Source organism: Quercus lobata, chromosome 1 (genome assembly GCF_001633185.2).
Source record: "Quercus lobata isolate SW786 chromosome 1, ValleyOak3.0 Primary Assembly, whole genome shotgun sequence".
Taxonomy (NCBI): domain Eukaryota; kingdom Viridiplantae; phylum Streptophyta; class Magnoliopsida; order Fagales; family Fagaceae; genus Quercus; species Quercus lobata.
In genome coordinates, this window is record NC_044904.1 from 33,099,656 (window position 1) to 33,113,596 (window position 13,941).

General features: G+C 32.8%; 1 protein-coding gene across 1 annotated transcript; it reads left to right on the forward strand.

The window, feature by feature from the left end:
• The first annotated feature begins 6,490 nt into the window (after positions 1 to 6,490).
• On the forward strand, positions 6,491 to 8,411 carry LOC115987696 (40S ribosomal protein S15a-1). Its single transcript, XM_031111295.1, has 4 exons — positions 6,491 to 6,600; positions 7,038 to 7,185; positions 7,285 to 7,445; positions 8,093 to 8,411. Exons 2-4 carry the CDS (start codon positions 7,053 to 7,055, stop codon positions 8,189 to 8,191), a joined length of 393 nt encoding a protein of 130 aa, XP_030967155.1. The 5' UTR covers positions 6,491 to 6,600; positions 7,038 to 7,052; the 3' UTR covers positions 8,192 to 8,411.
• Positions 8,412 to 13,941: the final 5,530 nt, after the last annotated feature.

Genomic DNA, 13,941 nt, shown 5'->3' on the forward strand with positions numbered 1-13,941 from the left:
GTCTCCGTATCAAGTTATATATATATATATATTTCTTTTCTTTTCTTAAAAAAAAAAAAAAAAAAAGTGGTAAGGAGTGTAGCCATCCTACTTAGGCATGACTATTCCCGCTCGATCTAGGACCCCGCTAAGGTGCAAGGGGACCACGATGAGGCACAATTCCCCAATTCCATGAAGAACACTAGTAAACTTTGAGTTACTGAGGGAGGCAACCTAAGTGAGTCTAAATTCATACTTAAACCTTGCACCTCATACTCAACGCATCTTGTGTATCATCCAAGTTTTGTATATATATATATATATATGGTTAATGTATTAAGTTTTATCTAATTAGTTTTTTTTTTCTTTTCTAGAAAAAAAGGTTTTATCTAATTTGTTCATTTCATGATTAATTTATAATTTAAATGACGTGACAAACTATGTTCGCTTGGATCTATAAAATAAAATTTGAATAATAAAATAGGCAAAATGAACATAACTTGAAATTGAGAAAATTGAGAAAACCTATTCAAGGTAAGAGTAGGGCAAGTTGAGGACAAATTGGTTGAATACATTTTGTCATCTCTAATGAGGTGGCTTTCACATTAATGAAATAGAAATGAGAGAGAAATGAAAGAGTAGCCATAAGAGCGTTAATAATTTTTTCTTTTTAAAAAAAAAAAAAACATATCTGTCTATCTATCTATCTATACTATTAATAATAGGATTTCCGATTTTGTTTTCAACATTTTGCTTACCCTTATCTCTCTCGAATATCCCTATTTTTTAGATAAATAATTTTAAATTAAAAAACACAAATGAGTTAAAAGAGTAATTTACTATTCCTAAGTTTTAGGCTTTTTACTTTATCTTCTTCGTTCAGCCTAAAAGTTAGGGCACTATCACTATCTCGTTTTTAAACATTATTCCATGTTATCTTGCCTATTTCTTAAAAAAAATAGTTATTTATATATCACTTTTAAACATTATAACACTAAACCAAAAAAACAAATAAATAAAAAAGAGTATTATTGCACGCGCAAAGCATGTGTAATAAGACTCTCAAAAAAGAGAAACGTGTGTAATAAATCTAGTACTATCTATAAGAGGATTTTCCTCTTTGGACTGGATTTTTATATAGTTCAGAAATACAAACTTATCCAATTCTTTTCTTTTTTAAGAAAAAATTATGACACTAGACCAAAAAAAAAAAAAAAAAAGCCTCATCGCATGCGCAAAGCACGTGTGATGAGACTAGTACTATTTGTAAGAGGATTCTTCTATTTGGATTGGACTTTTATGTGGTTCAAAAATACCCCTAAACCTTAGGTTTAATAAGGAAAAAACTTGAAAATAATCCGGTAAAAATATATCTCTAACTCCACTTAAAATGTCTACAAAATAGGACACTCTTCTACTAATTCATGTCTTCAAAACAAATTTATCCAATTTTTTTTTTTAAATAAAAATTATGACACTAGACAAAAAAAAAAAAAAAAAAAAAAAAAAAAACCTCATCGCACGCGCAAAGCACATGTGATGAGGCTAGTATGTGTATGTGTGTGTGTGTATATACTATACAAGATAGAAATTATACTTTAGTCTAATCTAAATGTATATGTGTGTGAAACTCCCTCCTGGAGACTTGAATTCCGACTTTTACCTCCCACACCTCACAAGTATCTATACTTGTGGGGTGACTATCGCATTGAGGGTATGCGATTGTTATATATATATGTGTGGACACACATTTAGAATAGAGTGGGACAAGCGAAACTCATCTCTCCCTCGGTCATTTAATATAGTAGTTTAGGTCAATAAAGTCCCATAAATTGTATACATAAAAAAATAAAAAATAAAAATCTAATCACGGGGTCATATCATAGGGTTGGTCACACCTGGATTTGGGTCAATATTTATGGATTGAGATTAGGTGCATTTGATGCAATTGGTATGGATAGTTGAGATTTAAAGTTGCATTTTTGCAACTTTAAATCTCAACTATTAAATATAAAAAAATGAGTAACAATAAAAAAAGTAAAAGTAAAAAAGTTAAATAAATAAATAAATAATTGTGAAGGGATTGGGTAAATTGAACAGTGCAATTGCTAAAATGCACTTGCACCAGATCTCAATCCAATATTTCTTAAAAACCCATTGCTCGATTCGAGCATGTCGGGTGGAGGGCTCTTGAACACGTTAGTGACTATTGATATTGACCATATTTTACTTTCAATTGGTCGATTGTACATATGATATATTACATACAAATTTTCCCGAAATAATAATAACAATAAACAAAATTGTATCCATGAACCTATAAGGAACAAAAAATCAAAAAAAAAAAAAAAATCAAAATAATTAATCCAACAACTAACCATATTGACAACACATTGCTACAAATTTCAACGATAGTACAATAAAAATACGACAATCCATTGAAAGAGATAGAATCTAAAGCCATTGGTGGTGACAAAAAGGTGAGTGACCGCAAACAAGGGCTGGGCAAAAAGGCAATATCAAAAACCTTGAGGATGGTGGTGTTGACAAAGAAGATAAAAAGTAGCGGCAACGGTAAGTTAGAAAGGAGACATAAAAGGAGATAGATAAAAATTAAAAAGAAAAGAGGTAGAAAAGATGTATACTTGGCATAAATTGAAAGTAACCACTTGAAGTTGTTACAACTTATAGGACATAACTATAAATAGAAAGTTTTCACCAAAAAAAAAAAAAAAACTATAAATAGAAAGTAACCACCTGAAGTTGTTACAACTTATAGAACATAACTTTTATTATTATTATTATTATTATACAATAGCATTGATTTTTTTTTTTCAAAGCTCTATTGGAATATTCTAAATGCATTTTAGTATGACATAGCTTTTATAAAAAAATTCCGTTTGGTATGATGTCAAAATTTTGATTGAAAAATGATTATACTAAATATAGTTAGGTTTGGTTATGAATTATTGCATAATTTATTTTTGCCAATATCAATGTAATGGTTCACATATTTCATTTTAATAAAATTTAAAATCTACATGCAAATAACATAATATATATAGTTTTACATGCATATGGCAATGTTCTTATGAGTAAGGATGTTTATGGGTCGAGTTAAATTGGGTTTGTGCTCAACTTGCACCTGACTCGATCCTGTCGGGTGTTGGAGAACTAGACTTGTCATTGATTGATAAGGAAGGTTGGATTAGCCGAATCAGATTCTCATTGGGTTGTAGTCGAATTCAGCAAAACTAGAACTGGCAAAGAAAGGTGGAGCAGCAACGAGAGTCTCACCAAATCACGTGAGATCTTGCCATATATAACGGAGATCTTGTCGGATCTAGTGAATCTCCACCAGATTTAACTTGATTCATCGTTTGAATTTGTGGAACTCATTGGATTTAAGGGTTTTCATGGTCGGATCGAGGTAGAGTAGGATTTTGGAGGATAAGACCTGCGCTTAACTCATCGGTGCCAATTTTTGAAGGTGGGGACCCATAAAACTATTGGAATCATCGGATTTGACTAGTGAAAGAGATAGATGTTGATTGTTAGCGCTAGGGGTGTTTACTAAACCGCAGCATAACCGCCCGCAAAATGGCATAATTGCACCGTACCAGAAGTAGCAGTGAACTGCATTGCATGGTGTAGTGCGATGTGCGGTTTTATAATTAGATAACAGCACAAATTGCACCACACTTTACCTTATATATATATATATATATATCTAATTATTAATATATATTTATTTTATATTAAATGTATTACAAATTTTTAATATCAATACAAATATTAAAATAGTATTATACACTAGCCCCTAGCTAAACCGCCTCTCAGTATCATTATTTCAATCTGTTTGTATCTAAATTAAATTATGAGGCTGCGTTTGTTTTGGCTTCAAACCATTTCCGGAAATGCTTTTACACCAGCGTGTGTGTTTGGTAGGTACAAAAAATTGGGTCAAATGAAATTGGTTTTCTGCGTTGACTGTAAAATAAGGCTTGAAGGGTGTAAAACCATTTTAGGTTTTATTTAACCTTCAAATGAATTACAGCCCAGGAAAATAGAAGAGAGAGAGAGAAATAGCAAGGAGATCGCACCAGAAGCACCAGTCTCGTTGCACCCAGCATTGGCAAGATCGCATTCATAGTCGCTGCTGGAAGCTCATCGGCACTGTCATCTAGATTGTCACCACCCAAAACCAATCTCGTCCTCGACCCACCCAAGACTGAGCTTGTTCGTTGAGTAATGCCCAAACCACAAGGCGTCGTCTGAAGTTCCCTCCAGCTTCGTCGTCCCCTCCATTTTTTCTTATTCAAACTCAACCCGATTTGGTTGCATCCCACCACACCCATCCCTGAAACCCAGAAAACCCACTCCGGCGAACCCACCACTCCGACGAACCCATTCCGCAAACCCATTTCTCAAACCCCCACTTGTTGCTGTCGCCTCCATCCACTTTTATCCTTTCTTTCCCGATCTATCTCTCTTTCCCTTAATCTCTCACTCTTTCTTCCTCCTCTCTTCGAGTTTGTGCATAAAAGATGTTTTTATTTTGATTTTTGGTTGTGTTAAGTATATATTTTGAATTTTCCTGTTATAAAATTTGTTTGGGAGCTGAGAAAATGTGAAAAAATTGTAGAAAAATAGCATTTTCATAATGTTACCAAATATCGGAAATCGTTTTCTGGACTATTTTCCATTGCAGAACCAAACACCCGAATTTTATTTTCCTTACGAAAATTTACTTTCCCCTGCATTCATTTTACATTCGGAATTTGATTTACATTGAACCAAACAGCTTTAATGTATATCACTTTCATGGTCTTTCCCTCAATCTCAAAGTCAAGTTGTTCAATCTCTCTCAGTTTTATTTCTTACACACTTCTTTTTTTTGCTACTATGTTATGTTTGTTAATTTTTGTTTGAGTATATACATATATATATTTTTGGATTGGGTGTGGTGTAGGAAGAGGAAAAGAGGTGGGAAAAGCTGAAGCCTTTCAAAATCTAAGGTTGGATCTACTTCAATCATATCTTTTTGTGAATTTCGTGTTTATTAAGTTTTTTATTTTGACATTGATTTGAAGCTTTATGGATGGGATGATATATTTTGATTATGTTTCTTACTTCAATTGTTTGCATTTTTTTTTCTAAACAAAAGAGAAGGTGAATTTGTGGGAGTGTGTGACCAATATACCAGCCCAAAACCGTTTAAACCGCATTTTGTACTCCGCACTATACCATACATATGATTGCAAAACTGAGGTGCGGTGCGGTTATGGTTTTGGCCAAACCGCATTGCAATGTGCGGTGCTAAAAATAGCCCAAAATCACACCGAAACGCATCGCTAACACCCCTAGTTGGCGTTATGAGTAAATGCTAGAGATTTGATTAGTGACATTGCAATGACTTCTTGCCCATTATGGTGATGTCGTGGTGACATTGCAAAGATTTGATTTGAGAATTATTCTTAAGTGGGTTTTGGACCTTGAGTAGATCTTATCTAATTTTGTGAGTGGAGGTATTGGCTATACTAGATCACTTTAGTGGAGGAAGAACTTGAAGACCCACAATAAAAAAGGAGAAAAAAAAAATTAAAAAGAAAAAAGCAACTAAAAGATAGCAATTGACTTTGTGTGCCTGCAAGAAAGGATCTCATAGTACGAATGCAAATAAAAAAAAAAAATCCTAAATTTTTATTTTCTCAATAGAGACCAAAGAGAATCCTAAGGGCATGTTTGATAGACTGTAATAGGCGCTGTAATGTAATAGTTATTCCTATGGTTTAATTATTATTTAGTTTGGTTATATTTTTATTACAAGGAATAATCATTCCTTATGAATAACTATTCTTCAAAATGAGGAATAATTATTCCTCTATAAAAGGTTGTATTAGTTATTCCTTAGTAAGTGCAATAAGTTCAAAACTTAATATATTTCAAAGTAAACAAACTTTCCATATACAACTAACAATTATAAAAATAAAAAATAATAAAAAATAACACATATCTCTCTTAAATTTAAAAATAACAATTTTGAAGGAAATATAATTGTATGAGTAAGAAATTTCCTAAAATAAATGTTAAGTTTCATTCTAATGTTATAACTTATAACCAAACTAATGAATATGTTTAGTTATTACATTACAACACATTTTATTCTTAGTAATAAAGATTACAATTCCTGTCGTAATTCTCATTCAGTGTACCAAACGTACCTTAAGTTTTGAAGAACTTTGTTTTGGTTCTAAAATATGAGAAATGTAAAATGTATTATACACATTTAAGTTGCCAAACATAGTTGTAAAAGGCATTTTGATTTATAGAAATATATGAAATTCTAGTTGCTAGATACCAAACGGGCCATTATTTTGTATAGTTCAGTTTAGTTTTTTAATCCAGACAATGCTGGGCCCGTAATGTATTGACTTTAGGCCCAAGGTGGTCCAGAAACCCTAAGGGCATTTTAGGAAAACGACAAAAATATCTACCTCCTTCATTTCAACGCCCCCAATAGCCAAAACCCTAGCTCATTTGTTCTTTTAACTCTAACCCCCTCCTTCACTCCCCTCAAGCTAAAAAGCTACAAGTTGCGGCCGCCATCTCTGCACTCAGGTAAACCTCTCTTCACCCAAATCTACAACCTCTCCATCTCACACACATTCTCTTTCCCATGATTATAATCTGTTATATAATTCTGTGTGTTTATATTTTGGAGTTATCGATTTGTTCTTTTTGATGCGCTACTGTGTAGTTTTGGACTTATCGAGATGAATGGTGTCTGTCTTTGCCAAAAACTATATGATGATATATTTTCTGTTTGATTGGATTTTATACAATATGGCGTTACTGTAATGTTTATGTAATTATGTGAATGCTTGCATTGTTACGATTGATGCAACAACAAAGATTTAGTCCCAAAACTATGGTATTGGCTATGGATCCTCATTAGATTAATTGGGGTCGTTCGCATTTATGTAATGTTGATATGTATATAAAATATCTTTGCTTTGAGAATATGATCTGATGATGGGTTTGACCTTTTTGAGCAGTTTTGATTCGGGAGAATGGTGAGAGTCAGTGTGTTGAATGATGCTCTCAAGAGCATGTACAATGCCGAGAAGAGGGGAAAGCGACAGGTCATGATCAGGCCATCGTCGAAAGTGATCATCAAGTTTCTTTTGGTTATGCAGAAGCATGGTTTGTTCCGTTGCATTTGTTTATCTTGTCTTGTCTTTCCATCCTTTTGTAAAATCTTAAAAGAGTTATTGTTAAATTTGGTTTGAATTGGTTTTGTAGGTTACATTGGTGAGTTTGAGTATGTTGACGATCACAGAGCTGGTAAGATTGTGGTCGAGTTGAATGGAAGGCTGAACAAGTGTGGCGTTATTAGTCCTCGTTTTGATGTTGGTGTTAAAGAGATTGAGGGCTGGACTGCCAGGCTGCTTCCTTCAAGACAGGTTAGTCTCAGGAACTTCATATCTGTTGTTCTTTGCATAATGTGTTTTTAATTAAAAGGATATTTATTGGTGGAATTGTTTTCTATCCGTGGCTAAGGACAATTGCATGTTAGAAATGAATAAATAATTTGTTCGGATGCGAGAGATGCAATTGAAACATGGGATCATATCATTGTTATTCTAGATTGTGCGGAATGATTCAGTAGTTTCTGATTTTCTTAAAAAAATTGCAATATGTTTGCAAATCCTTGGATCACATGCCATATAATTTGATGTTGTATGCCTAAAAGTAGTATATTGAATGCTTCCATGTGATTTGGCATTTCGTTAGAAGTTTGGAGAGTTTTGATGCAGTGATGAGGGCTCCTAAATGTATGAATCCTCTTTTTGGTGTGTACACCGACATGTGTCTAGGCAAGGAAGTAATCATTGAAAGGTGTTTGTGTGGAGCTCATGTGCATGTGTTGCTGACAGCATTTATATAACAAATGCACGTTTATATTATTTGTTATCTACCATGTGGATGTGTTCAAGTTTATACTAGTTGGGCATACTATTGACTTATTGTTCCTATTCCCTTAAGGGGCCTTTTGATGTTTGCAAGTGATTGATGTGTTTGGTGATGATAAATGGTATAACTTTTGCAGTTTGGGTATATTGTCCTGACCACATCTGCGGGCATCATGGATCATGAAGAAGCGAGGAGAAAGAATGTTGGTGGCAAAGTACTTGGGTTCTTCTATTAAGCTACGTATTGAGGATCCTTCTAAAAATTTTGGATTACCTAATGAGTAGTTCCTTTATTTCCTTGCGAAAAGAAAAAACTTAGAAAGACATGTTTTCTTCCAATGTTCGTATGAATTCTATTTGTTAGTTTGCAATGACTTCTATAATTTATTATGGTTTAATGTGATATTACTGCAAGTTTGATATATTTAATAGCTGAGTGTTCCATCCTTAGTGGTATGATTTGGAATTGTTACTTGAAAAAAAATTCATATTATGGTTTAAGTCACCTGGAATTGTTACTTCCTCTCATTCCAATCTTGGTGATGTCACGGTTTAATAACTTGTACCTTGTTGGGGTTTCACTCGCATCTTGGTTCCTTGCATAGGAGTTGGAAAGGTGGAGCTTTTAAGTGACGTTAAAGGGTTATTCTTAAGTACTTAAGTTAAAATTTCTCAGTATGTCATGCTGATGATTATGTTATAGGGTTGAGAAATTAGCTGTAGGCCCTGATGAAAATTGTTACGTCCGCTTGAGTGCTAAATAAATGGTCCTGGTTAGCCTTGTGGCTTTTCAATTATAATGGTACAATCTTATTCGCAGTTGTATGGTTATGGTAGTGCTGGCTGTTGATATTTTATTTTGATCCCACAGAAGGTCCCTTGACTCTCCTTACTATTAGGCCTCGTTTGGGAGGATGGAATGGGTAGGAGGGAACACTCATTTCTCTCTATTCCCTTAAAACCTTAAATTTTCATTCTCCCGAAATTGGGAGGGAATGAAATTAGGTTTAATAATTTTTTTTTTTTTTTATGAAAACTCCCAAAATACTCCTATATATTCCTCTCTATTCTCTTAAAATTTCAAATTTTCATTCTTCCTAATTTTAGGTGGAATGAAAGGGAATGAAATTAGATTTAATAATTTATTTATTCGAAAACTCTCAAAATATCTCTATATATTCAACCTTTTATTTTAAAATAGAGGTCTAATGGTAATATTATTATAAAATGATTTTATTTCATTATTTCTATGTAACTCTCAAACAAGATTATTTACATTTCATTCATTTTCATTTCTTTCAATTCCTTAATTTTAAAACTTCCAATCAAGGTTACTTAATCCCATTCTATTCCATTCGTTTATGATTATTTCATTCAATTTCATTCCCTTTTCTTATGAACTCCCAAATGAAGCTTAACTGTTGGACTCTTGATTAATCTAGGTTTTAAAGTTGACATCAAATAAATGCATGGTGTTTTGCCAACCGTTGCTCTATTTCCTGAGTCTACACGAGTAATTTGGTTACATAGTGGCCGACATAAGTTTGTTTTTATACTTTTAAGTCATGCAATTTGCTCAAGTGTTTGAAATAACATCATGTGGATGGAGCAACAGTGACACCAAGTTTCTTGACTGGGATGGCTTGTAAACACCACCTTATATGTCATTTATGGCGTCAGTTGTGGAAAAGAGGTATATTCCTCGTATTTGCTACCCGACAATAAATTTCATGCCTCATGCGTCTATATGCTTGAGTGAAATGAAAATCTGATGGAAAAGAAATTCGGTCTGGCTAATTGCTCATAGTAAATGGAACTCATTCTTTGAGTCTGCACATATCGAGCTTTCTCTATTAGGGTAGGCACTCTAGCTTAGTTTGGGTCTTGGTGTTAGTAGTAAGGAGAGAGAATTTCTTGAGAAGCTGTTTTAGGTACCTCTTATATTTTTTCCTAGCCTTTTCAACAAAAACTTGAAAACATTATGGATTACTACGGTATTTTCCTTTAAACTTAAACTCCTTGGTGGGTATATTGGATTTTCTCTATTTGGGAGAGTTTATTTTTATTAGTTTATTTGAAGCTCTCCCAAAAGAGCAGGAGAGGATCTATTTTGCGGTTGAAGAGTAGAGATAGGAGAGGATTCTTTTCCATACCCCACACCTACTAATTAATCTTTGTTCAGAGTAGAGCAGCATGAAGGCTGGAGCCATATACCATTCTAGTTGGTTGGGATTTTTAATAAAGGAGATTCAAGGTTCCTATTAAAAGTAGTAGTAAAGCTTCATATTTGAAGTTTACGAGTCTGCAGCAAACAGAATAGGTTCCAAATATAAAACCATTTTTGTTGCCTAGTCTGTGGGGTTTGCTCCCCATAGTTTTTTTTAAAGACTCAGCCGAATCAAGCAATTTACTAATAAGAATTGCACTGCTACACGACTCTGAGCAATGACATCCTTTTGATTCCAAAATTAAACAAAAAAATATGTTTGAGCTAACCATAGAACATAAAGATAAGGTAGCATTGCAAAAAAGCCAAATGAAAAAGAAGTAGAAAGCATGAGAAAAAAGCTAAATGACAAGAAGGAGAAAACAAGCTCAGGAGCTCTCATGATAGTTTTATTATGCTTTATTCAAGCTTCGAAAAGATAAAATAAAGAGAACTTAAAATTCTCATCACTCTCACATAAGTAGCTTGACTGAAGAAGCTTGAGCCAAAGTGATCTCATTCTAAATGCACTAATTGCCAAAGGATCCCCAGTTGCCCAGCTGATCTCAAACATGTTCCACAGCTTCAACGGCAATGATTCATATACGTATCATCGTCATCCTCCTCATCATCACCACCGTTGATGCTGCCGCTGCTAGTTCTTGATGCCATGAGGATTGTCTTGTGAGAACTGCAGTCGACACCTAGATGGAGACCATGGATGATTTCTCAAAGAGAATTTGAGTGTTGGAGAGATTTGTGAGATTTAAAAGAGTAGGTGTGTTTGTGTGGAGTGAGTATCTTCTAAGCATATGCTTGGAGCATTAACTTGCTGGCCCATTTCTTTTTTTCCGTCAACTTTTCGATTATAAATGGGAACGTGGATTTATAATCATGTAACTAAACTTACAATTTTTGCAATTTTCATTTCCCAGCAATTTTCTATCATATTTTGCCTTATCATCCTGCTTTGGACTGTGGACCATAATGTTTATATTTTTTCCTAACTAAAGCTCACGAGCTCTAAAGTTGATTTGCATGTATAAAGATTAAAGACGTGAAAAAGGCATTCTTACATTTCATACTAATTCGTAAGAAGGTAAAAGTTCATCCAAATTGGATGCACAACTTATTGATGTACAAGTTATTCCAAAATATAAGTCAAAGTTATTAAAAAAAAAAAAAAAAGTCATTCCAAAATGATTTTAAAGAAAGTAGGTCAAATTAATTACTTGCAAATGAGTAAGATTCCACGAGTCTTAAAAGTGATTTCTTTATCATATACTATTCCTTTATGTAGGCTTTGTTAGGATTAAGAGTTTGTAAAACGGGATTTGAATTTTAAGTTGTAGTTCCATTTTCCAATCACTTGGATTAGTTATAAACATTAATCACTTGGTTGTCTCTGTGATAATGTTTTCTTTTATTATTAAGGAGGGAATTAGACTGATTTTAGTTGTGAAATTTTGTGGGGAAATGAGATTCTTCTATCTTTCTTTTTCTTTTCTTTTTTTAATTTTTTTAAAAAAAATGATAGTATGAGACTTATAAATAAATTGAAGCTTTGTTAATCTATGAATTTGAATTGATTATAAAGGATAGGATAGCCTTGACTGGATGGAGTTACTATTTAGCATATTCCATTGCCCTAAAATATATACCTAGACACATACCTCCACTAATCCATAAAGTGAAGCACTGAGTTTGGTCTGGTGTCAACTTTCCCTTAAATACTACCTATTTTTTGGTTGGGGGAGACCCTAGTCTCCTATATACCTCAAAGCTTTACTTTTTATTTTTATTTTTTAAAAATTGGATACAAAGATATAATTGTAAATTAACAAAAAGTCAAATTGGCTGTATTTAGATCCGAGAATTGCAAAATATATATATATATATATATAAATATATATTTGAAATTTGAAAACATTTGATAGTGTAAATGAATTGAAATGAATTTTTAACATCACATGAGCTGGATTTGAGTTTTGAAGATTTCCAGCAAACTTACTTTTATTATGCCTGAAATAAATGCAATGCAATAGCTTAGTTTTTACAGAATATTTTTTATTAAGTTATACGTATTTAAGGGTGGGAGTATCATTCGTCCACAACCCTTAATAGAGGGAGTGTCACTTTGTTTATAGTTTGGGTAAGATTCTTTTTTTAAAAACAAAATATTTCGTTAGTAAAACAACAGTTAGAGAGGACATATCTCTCTCTCTCTCTCTCTCTCTCTCATAGGGAGAGGATTTGCTGTAATCTTGGGTGCAACAATTGCTACTTATAAGATAAGGTGGCAACTAAAGAGAAATAATAAATGTCTAAGGATCATGTCCAATACTTAACCCATGATTTGCAGTCACTTTTCTTTGGCTGCCACCTTACCCTGTATGCAGCAATTACTACACCCAAGATTGCAACAAATCATCTCTCTATATCATAAACTAACTGTTATATTATATAAACCTCAAAATGGGAGTGGCATTTCATAAAATTTCAGGTAAGGATGATATAAAATACCCTTTATTATTTTATTTCTTTACCTATCTAATTTTATATAATAAGAACACGATTAGTTGGATTAAAAACAATGACATTTTGATTCTTAAAAATTAAAAAACCAAACAAAACGCAATGACATTTTACGAGAACAAACACATCACAAATTTTTCCTCATATTTTACTCTTTGTAGACTTTTTTTAATATTTAATTTTTATAAATTAAATTTTCCTATTTAAAACAAACATTTAATAAAAAATAACAAAAAGAATTCTAATAAAAAAGGATAAATAGTAACTTACATGAAATAATACTTTTCTCTCCAAATTTTCCAAATTAGGGGATAGAAAACTTTCATCTTCCCTCCGTTTTTTCTTCCTCACTTTTTCATCCTTTCTTTTTTTCACTCTAATAAGAAAACATAGCTTAAATTTGTATTTTTAAATACTTCTACCTAAATAAATCAATATTACATTTCATCTGTACTACCTTTCCCTTCTTTCCCTTTACTTACATACTCCTCCAATCTTATCCTCCTTTTTTTTACATACTCCCCCAATCTTATCCACGCACCTCTATGTACAGAGAATTATAGGTGTGCTTCTAATATAAAAATTGAAAGAGAGTCATGGATTACTAACTTTTCTCCACAGAAAGAAAAGAAAGACAAGAAGAAAAGAGTAGAGCATGGAAGCTGGTATTCGCAGAAAGAGGAAAACCCACTAAGATTAAAGTGAAATCATTTATGATTGATCTCCTTTTATTTTTTTATATGAAATGCACCAATTGTGGTTTATACAATTAAATTGCACGGTCCCACATTGGATTCTCAAATAAATTAGCACCATTGTCTATCCGTATTTTGTAATGTATCCCCAATCATATTTCATAAAGAGTGATTATTCATAGTTGATGCTGCTTTCCCATGTCTGCGTATGAGCGTGAATTATACAAGTGTTGCTTTCTTTGTTGGACCATCCTTTGCAGTAGAGATAGAAAGGTACTAGGTACTATAATAAAAATATACATTTTTACATGATTTTTATTTTCGAGTTTGCCATATTTTTGTATTAAATAACTTGTTTGTTTTATTTTTTATTTATTGACAAGTAAGATAATAGAATTAAAAAAGGGGGGCTGTCAGCCCAAAAAAAGGCAAAGACAATAAAAAAGGAATCGATCTATCAACTTTTTTACAAAAGACCCATAGAAGGATGAAAAAGATGGATTGGGGTCCCCAATTTAGAGAAATACATGCCCAACATGCTAAATGATGA